The sequence below is a fragment of the Aphanomyces invadans genome (genome assembly GCF_000520115.1).
Source record: "Aphanomyces invadans strain NJM9701 unplaced genomic scaffold supercont1.39, whole genome shotgun sequence".
NCBI classification, from domain to species: domain Eukaryota; phylum Oomycota; class Saprolegniomycetes; order Saprolegniales; family Verrucalvaceae; genus Aphanomyces; species Aphanomyces invadans.
In genome coordinates, this window is record NW_008580184.1 from 88,290 (window position 1) to 96,880 (window position 8,591).

The window sequence follows — 8,591 nt, forward strand, 5'->3', positions numbered from 1 at the left end:
ATAGTGGTATTTTTGAATAAAGAATGTGTGATCAATATTTGTTGACAAAGATCTTCAAACATAACTGAATTCTTCACGAAACCACCACACCCAATAGTTACCTGTTGACACGATTGGATATGACCGAGTCAATTACGAAATAGCTCATCGCACATTTTTGCATGAAATGAATTTCGAAGTCACTTCGTGATTTCCAAAGTTACAACACGTTGCGCCAGTGACCCAATAATTGGTTGAGTGGTCTACTGTGTCAAAAGAGTATCTTCTGATTCAGAAGGGAACACAATCAACTTGAAAATTTTTGTGTGCGTCCATAGTTTTTGGACGAACTGTAGTGTGTAAGGTCCTTACATTCGACGGAGAAGCCCGCTCGTCGGATGTATACCTCATTCCTTTGGCTAGAAATGGCCATCGCCCCGAATCACAAGGTGGGATGCAAACTGTTCTCGTTCCGAGGGCTTAGTCGACCGTGCATGCGTTGTGGGCTGTTGGACAGGTTTCCATCAAAGCTCGTCGTAGCTCTCAAATGCTGAGTACTTCGCTTTTGCAAGCTATTTTTAACAAAAGGTTCGTGCAGACGTGGGTTGCGATCGACGAGGTCGATGTGACGTTTGGCTTTGACACAAACACACATCCCGCCGCCGACTCCCGGGTCGGATCGCGACTCGATTTACACTGCGTTCAACCACACGAGCATCGACATGAACATGCTCCCGTTGCACACGAACGTCCACAACTTGTCGAGGATCCCCCATCCGAGTCATCGTGCGGCGGATCCTTTCCTATTTCGAGCACACGATCGCTCGTTCGGCAAGAGTCTTCGCATGGTCTTCCGCTCTCCATCTGCCGCATGCAGTGTGGCTTTGCTCTACGTGAACGTCGTCACGGCGACACAATACCGGCGATCCATCGCCGCCGTGGGCCACATTGCCTTTTCATGCAACTTGCACGATTGAGACATAAAACGTACGGTACCTCGTGCATGGTGTCGGGTCTTTACTGCCCGTGGGTGTTCTTTACTGCACTTTCACGGCGGCTCGTCCACCAGGCCAGCGAAATTCCACCTTCGTCCAAAGTGTTCCTCGGCGCGCCGTGGTACACCCGCGTGCCGTCCGTGTGTGGACAAGCCAAAGCGGACGGACTGACCGCGCTGCCGCGGATGCGAGCGAACGTGTCGAGCTGCGTTCGATTTTGCAAAGATGGTGCGAGGCCTTGTGGTTTCATAAACGCCCAACGTGATGGCGAATATCTCACCCCGCTTTGTCCTCGGCGCTTCGTCCGCGCATCGACGCGGATCCCCCGGCTCAATCATGGAGCCCGAGGGAAGTCGCGCGAATGGCCAATGTGCCGACGTGTGCAGTAGACGAGTGCAGGAACTTGCTCGATCCAACGCCCCGTCCGTGCTCTGTGAAAGAGATGGTAATGCATGGGATCTGGTGCTCAATATCTCACCGAACACGCAAAGGGGCGTAGACACGCACCCGTGTGGACGAAAAACCCTCCATGGGACACACAACGAGGCGATCCATTTTCCAATCTCCTGTCGATCGTGCCTCCCCCGACGATGTGCTATGCCCTGAACGCCCACCAGCTTCGGCAGGCCCACCAGCTACAGCAACAGCACACGCGTCGCCGTCGCACATCCCAGATACAACGGCTCTTGCAACGGGCATACGCTGTGCAACACAAACACGCGTCCCCTTTGATCTTTACGTCCCTCGCGCTCAAGATCGAGCGGATCTTGTACCGGACGTTCCCCCACGACGACGATGTCTTGATGGCACCTGAGGTGTTGGAGGTCAAGCTTCGCCACGTGATCAAACGCATTCTACTCTCCAAGGACAGCGTGACGCTCCAGCCCAACAACTACTCGATCGACGAATAACTTAACGCGCAACGCACATATCTATTGACTCGAACACACTTCCATGCTCATCCCTTGACATCATCCCAGATGATCCCCCGAGCAAGATTCATCTGAGAGCGGACGTTGCAACGTCACAATCCAGCCGCGGGGTTTTGCGGTTGTCCGACACACTTCTTTGAGACATCCTGTGCACATCCACGCAATGGAAATTTGCAACCTGTGTGGCCATTGAACATGTCAACGAAGTCGATGCCAGCAGTCCGTCAGGGCCCTCTCACGGGGTGCATTTGTTCACAAGTGCAGAGGAAACGAGGTGTGTCGACTGTCGATGGTCTCCACGACCAAGTTTTGTGGCTGCGAAGTGCCTTTCAACTTTTCCTGGAGGGATTTGGTCGAGTTCAGAGATTAGTAGTACATCCCCATGTAGAAAGGATGGATCGGTACTCTCCAATCTGTTCGCACTATCTTATTATTTTATAGAGGTCCACGCCGTTTCACTATACCGGTTGCATGGGCCAAACCCTCTTTGTTTCGATTCTGTGCCACGAACGAAAATATCATTTGATAAGAATATTATATAGAGCAGGAATCGTCGATCCTCCTTCGTTTGTTCGTTCGCAACGTGGACATGGCAGTCCGAAGAGCACATAAACATGGATTGAACTCACCGGACGGGGTAAGTGTGCTTGTTTGTTTACGAGATGCTCCTGTGGACGAGCCATAGGTCGGAAGAGGCCCATGTTCTCGGACTAGTACATGCCTCCGTTCGTACTATTACGTTATCGTGCCACCTGCGACAACGGAAGGAAATTGATTGGTCGAAATGTGAAACGCCCAGTTTCTCTGAGTCGCTGATCCAAACGCCTCCCAGCCACACATACAGTAGTACTGGCTTTGTGCTTTTTGGCACGATAGGTGGCCGACGTAAACACCCAAACGCATAGCACCTACTGCAGCATGGTTGGTTGCATAGGCACGAGAGAGCCCGACTCTCGTGCATCGCGCCCCCATTCCCCACGTGATGGGGGGGACGGCCAAGGACGAGAGGTGGCAGGAACCGTGGGGCAAACGTCGTTGTCTGTCCCTTTTGGTTGACTGCGTTGAAGCCCGTGCGTCGACTGGAAAGGATGGCACCCAGATTATAGGTCCTTACACAGTATGGTGCAGATCGCTCGCACACGGTGTTCTCGCCTTCCGAATTCCTTCCTCGACAGGAACAGAAACACGCTCGGTGGGGGGGGCAATCTGAGCTGTTGTCGATTGTCCAGGAGGGGCGTCATTTCCTTATGAGCCCCAACACCCATTCATTTGCCGCTGCCGTTGCCGCCTCCTCGGACATGCTTGTTCCGACGCTAGTCCGCCGCGGCAACCGCATCCATCAGATCCTTCGCCTTCTCCATCGAGCAAACTTAGGACACATCAACCATCCCGCCCCGTCGAGCGTTCTCCTACCCCTGGCGGTGAAAATCGAGCGCATTCTGAGCCACTCGTTTCCCGTGGATGCCGCGATCGACTCGAAAGCTCTTGAAGATCGGGTCCGACGAGTCGTCGTGACCATTCTTCACAAACGCGCTCGTGCAACCAGTACAGCACGACCCTCCATTCCAACCAAGTTTTCCATTCAAAACATGTTGTCGGAGTGACGCAGTGTGCCAGCAACCGTAAGTGTATACGTTGAAGTCGAGTTGTAACATGTCGTGTACGTCATTCTTTCTGGCATTCTTTTCTACCGCCATGGCAATCTCTCACACGGTCGTGGGCCATGCCGTTGGGCTGGAATCGCTGCCGGCGTTTCTACTTACGACGGTCAAGTGCTTCGACAAACGGTAGATCCAGGTGGAAAGGGCAATGGCGTAGTCACCGGACTATGCGATCGCACGGTTGGGTCACACGACCTCTCCTTGATGAGCCGAGCCGCCCGGCCGAGCTCCCGCGGTCCCGTCGTGCGGTCGAAAGATGGCAGTATTCACATTGGATAAAATTGAACTCCCAACAAATCAAACCCTCCAGAATCTTATGCTCGGAGCCATACTTGACAGTTCTAACTCCTGCAAGACATAGTACCTGGTCAAAATAGATTTTTCAATTTAATTAAGACTTCTTGATGACGCGGTGGAATTTGTCAATCCATTGCCGGCCATGTTCGCTATTTTATTGCTGCTGATTATACTGTTTAAACTGAATTCCTTTGAAACTGAACGATAGAGCGTATCGAATCTGGGATACCTCGACATTGCCATGAATTGCCTCGGCTGATAACTTGCAGCAATGGCGGACAAATTCGGCTGGTCGTTGGGAGACCCTACGTGCGCAGATTTTGATATTTGTGTGCGTGTTTCTGTTCGTGGCATGAGTCGTGTGAAAGCACTAACGGCGAACTCGACAACATGGTGCGAATGTCCGTCATCCGAGGTATGTGCACGTAGTGCACGGCATAGAAGGCACAAGTCGTCGACACTTTGGTGTGTGGCCAACGCACACTGTGTCAGAGCCAAGACTGCGCGTACTGTACATGTGGCGACAGCTTGGTCACGTTTCCTCTGCGCAGCGGCCAAAGCTGGGCCGAAAGCATTAGAGGTTCCTGGCTGCAGAATATGCACGGATACGAACGTTGACGCGTTGTTCACCCACGTGACGGTCGATTCCACACACTGTGGCGGGCCCAAAATATTCGGCTGGCGACCATATTCTTTTCGACGGTCTAAGTGCACCCAGCCAGTGCATCTTCAACCAATGTTAGGTACCGCACCGAGTACACACTCGTGGACGCAACAGCATGGTCCATGTCACGCGTCCAACAGCAGCTTTGTCCTGGCCCCCGCGGGGCTGTCAAACGATTTTAGAGCGAGCGGTCGTACACCGCGCAAATTACTGCAAGACAAGGGCGACGTGTATGCTTCCATGTCCACCAACCGAACCGGTCACGGAAAACGCAATAGCGTGCGACTGGGGCGTTCTCGTTCGCAGCGGTTCAAGAAGAATCGGGTTTCGATCCTATACATACCCTCGAAAGAGATGCCTCACGACGAAGGGGGGAATCGAACGTGGGTTGATTCTGGAGGTTTTATGGCCACGTTGAGACCACTCGCTTCGATCTGAGACGTGCGACTGAATGCCCGACCAAAGGATTGTTTGATGTGCGCCTGTCATTCCTTCGGCATGCATCGTCGTGTGCAAGTAAGCTTTGCGTGGAACGAGCGCCCAGTAGAAGCGTTGTAGCCACAGATATAGTCCGCATGATTCCAATGCGTGTCAAATGATTGCAGTGTGACATGCCCCGTAGCTTTTGACACGCTCGGAGGTAAAGACAACTGGCAATTACCGACGTTTTTGCGCTCCGACAAAGTCGCGACACCGGCACACTGTGGTCACCATGCACCTGTCATATTCCAATCTTCGTTCTAACCAACACCCGCCCCCCCTCCCGCCGACAATCCACGCGCGTGCATGTCGTCGTTTGCATTGTACCCCACACCCGTCCAATTTGACCCGATGCCCACAGTACCGACACGGAAACGCCGCATTGAAATCATCACGCAAATGTTGTACCGGTCGTACGACGCCCAGTTCAAATTCGCCACCGCCGACGTGTTCAACGCGTTGGCGTTGAAAATCGAGCGAATACTCGTCCGGGCGTTCCCGAATGACGACCAGGATGACTTGTCCCCGGAAGTGCTCGAAGCCCGTTTGAAGTACGTGATCGAGCGCATCCTGCTGTCCAAGGAGAGCGTTGCGCTGCAGCCCAACAACTTCACGCTCGACGACATCAAGTTTGAACTATAACGCGACCAACGGTCTCCATTCTCACTGGAAAGAAGTCGAGGCCATCCTACATGCCCCCCCCCCTTCTGGCTCCTTAATTTAACAAACCATCTTGCCTTTTTTTCTGTCACCCTTGCAATGTCCACGGACTACAACAAGAGCAAACGCAGCGATTCCTCCCTACTACGATGGATGGCTGGCACTGATGGGCTGCATGCGTCGCGTCGTGCGTTGACGTTCGTTGGGCTGGCGCTTTCTCCGACCCAGCGCGTCAAGTGCACAAAACCATCATTCTGTCCGTCTCGGCAGCATGACGTCACTGCAGTCGACGGCATCGGCAGCACGATTTTTTTTGCAAGGCCCTGGCATTCTACATTTTCAGCCACGTACTTCGAACTACCGTGTCTCTTGACGAGCCGTCGACCCATGGCGAACGGACCTCGTCCGCCAGGTGCACGGCGGCGAGCCGATTGATGGTCTTGTACTAACATGACGAATACGAATTGTACAAACGTAGCTCATGTATTCGCCAATCACACGAGTCGTGTACGTATGATCCACCAATGAAATCACTCGATTGTGATGGCAGCTGAACTGCGTGGGATGTTTTGTGGCTGAAAGGTCCTGGGTGTGTCTGGTCCCTGGGGCGGGCTGCTCGGCATCCGGGAAAGTGCGTCGGCATTGCCGCTTCTCGAACGATCTCCCGCTGCAAAGTTTGCCGACCACTGGGGTACTCGGTAGTCTCCATTTTGGCCGATTCTGACGCTCAACGGCAGACACCCACCCCTGACGATGGGGTGTCGACGAAGTTCGAAGCGGCGCCCCAAATCACCCCCTTCCTAGCGTCGCTGTCGGTTGGTTTCATGAGAATAAAACAAGTTCAGGTGGCTTCTTGCATTGCTTTATACGCATGTGCATGTATGGTGGATGGACTGGCCTTTCAGTATCATGTCCAGGGACCCCAAGTCGGATTGCTGCGGATGCGAAATGGTAACGATGCTTCGAACTTCGCCAAAATGTGCCAAAAACACGCGAGCGGTGGGGGCTACCGCCGCCCCGTGTTGCTGGCCCAGTTCCCGTTGAGGCCATCATGTGCTACTCGGTGCCCGAGCCAGCGTCGGTACGCTGCAGAGCTGCGGCGCCTCAGCCGAACCCTCAGCGGAAGCGTCACACGAGCCATATCTCGAACCTCCTGCGGAGGGCACTTGAAAATGTGGGAGGACCGACTGCCGTGGACACAGCCGTCGTTGCGTCTCTTGCGCTCAAAATCGAGCGCCTCTTGCATCGCTGCTGCCACGACGCGGACGTTGCTGCAGAGTGGCCCCTCGAAGTGCTCGAGATGAAGATGCGGCAGCTCATCGTTTCCATTTTGCGGGCAAAAACCACGGCGTCCCTTGCCCCGAACAACTACACGCTGGACACCGTGCCATCCCGTTGACACGATCGAGAGCGCGTGCATTTTTTCCTCATGGTAGAGTTGACGTCGATTGAGCGGTCATGTCGCGTCGCTCTTGTTTAGCCGCATCCTTGATGCAAGAGGCCGGTCTTGTCGACCCTGCTGTCGTAGATCGTCTCCAAGATGAATAGCCATCATCTTGCCATTGCATATCCGTTTGAATTGCCGAGTAAACGGGCCACAAACGCAACCTGCATCGACGTACGGTCAGGCGAACGGAATCGCAGGAACATGCTTGGTTACAAATGGTTGCGGCACACGCACCATGGCCGAGAGAGTCGCTGGGGAAGACGCGCGTAGCCGAACGCCTGCCTTCGATAACACACTTGTGCATATCACCTCATTTCCGCTGGGGTTGCCGTAAAATTTCTTCCACCCACCTACAGTCTCCTTCCACTCGGTCGGGGTGCTGTGTTTTTGTAGCGACGGCAAGTGCCGCCGCCTACGTCGCGTGCTGGTGCGAGCCTGCGGTGGCCGACCTGGAAATCGAGTTGCGTCAGGCGATGCCAAGTCGCAGAGTAGGTAGTTGAGACGGCTCGCATGTCGTGTCCTGGCTCCAACTCTATCCGAGAGCTCGGCCTTGGTCGCTGTCGCGGCGGTGGTGACGCCCGCCCCTCCCCCCCAAAGACGTAATGGTGCTGAAGGCCAAGGTCATGATGGTACCGGTACAGGAATGAAAACGCATCAATAGGCTGGGATAGATCGGCACAGCTCGGTTCCACAAGACGAGAGCCTGACCAGGATTTGCACAGTGCGCGGCTCCCGCAGCGCTTACCTGGTCCTACCGCACGCTGTTGAGCGCTCCGATTCTGGTCGGTCGCGTGCGGAAGCGACCGTCGTGGCTCGGATGCAGCAGTCGAACACGGAGGCAGTATTAGCATAGAAATGCAATTTGTGTCTACCCAGTAGACCGTGCATGGCCCACGAGCCCCATTTTACAAAACCATGCCGAGCCCTCAACACACTCTGCCACTCAAGCCTGTGCAGCACTCGAAGCGGACAGATCAAATCATTCGCATGCTGCAGGAACATCGGTACAACCGCCTCGTGGACCACTGCCGCGGCAAAACCCTCGTCAACCTCGCGCTCAAAATCGAACGGTTGCTCTACCGCGACTTCCCCAACGACGCCAACGTGGTCCTGTCCCCCGAGCTCCTCGCGATGCGCGTGAACCGTGTCATCGCTAAAGTCCTTCACTTGAACCGGACGAAACGTCACGCAGACCACAGCCGATCGTATTCGATTGCGAGCATGCTTAATCCCGTCGACTGCTTCGAGTGATGGCGACGTCGACATGTATTCCTAAACCTTAACTTATCAAGTCTCATCAGTGTTCACAAACTCTGTGGCGGGGTCGGCTTTGTTCAAGGACAGCGGGGGGATCTTTGAATCATGAACAGACAGGCACAACGAACCGATCGCCCCTGCCTCGGGGAGGGGGGTTCCGCCGCCACCTTGCAGTAGCTTGAGATATCGCGAGCTTCCCAACGCCACATGCAACTCGAT

General features: G+C 54.3%; 4 protein-coding genes across 4 annotated transcripts; all 4 read left to right on the forward strand.

The window, feature by feature from the left end:
- The first annotated feature begins 1,509 nt into the window (after positions 1–1,509).
- On the forward strand, positions 1,510–2,461 carry H310_12392 (hypothetical protein). The gene has a single exon (XM_008879417.1). It carries the CDS (start codon positions 1,565–1,567, stop codon positions 1,883–1,885), a length of 321 nt encoding a protein of 106 aa, XP_008877639.1. The 5' UTR covers positions 1,510–1,564; the 3' UTR covers positions 1,886–2,461.
- A 2,802-nt stretch (positions 2,462–5,263) lies between these two features.
- On the forward strand, positions 5,264–5,759 carry H310_12393 (hypothetical protein). The gene has a single exon (XM_008879418.1). It carries the CDS (start codon positions 5,315–5,317, stop codon positions 5,648–5,650), a length of 336 nt encoding a protein of 111 aa, XP_008877640.1. The 5' UTR covers positions 5,264–5,314; the 3' UTR covers positions 5,651–5,759.
- Positions 5,760–6,651: 892 nt separating this feature from the next.
- On the forward strand, positions 6,652–7,237 carry H310_12394 (hypothetical protein). The gene has a single exon (XM_008879419.1). It carries the CDS (start codon positions 6,720–6,722, stop codon positions 7,065–7,067), a length of 348 nt encoding a protein of 115 aa, XP_008877641.1. The 5' UTR covers positions 6,652–6,719; the 3' UTR covers positions 7,068–7,237.
- Positions 7,238–8,030: 793 nt separating this feature from the next.
- Positions 8,031–8,426, forward strand: H310_12395 (hypothetical protein; the record flags this gene model as incomplete). The annotated part of the gene is made up of 1 exon (XM_008879420.1): positions 8,031–8,426. One exon carries the CDS (start codon positions 8,031–8,033, stop codon positions 8,364–8,366), a length of 336 nt encoding a protein of 111 aa, XP_008877642.1. The 3' UTR covers positions 8,367–8,426.
- Positions 8,427–8,591: the final 165 nt, after the last annotated feature.

Excerpts from the sequence above, each read along its gene's own strand:
- H310_12392 (XM_008879417.1), top strand. The coding sequence starts at position 1,565 with ATGTGCTATGCCCTGAACGCCCACCAGCTTCGGCAGGCCCACCAGCTA.
- H310_12393 (XM_008879418.1), top strand. The coding sequence starts at position 5,315 with ATGTCGTCGTTTGCATTGTACCCCACACCCGTCCAATTTGACCCGATG.
- H310_12394 (XM_008879419.1), top strand. The coding sequence starts at position 6,720 with ATGTGCTACTCGGTGCCCGAGCCAGCGTCGGTACGCTGCAGAGCTGCG.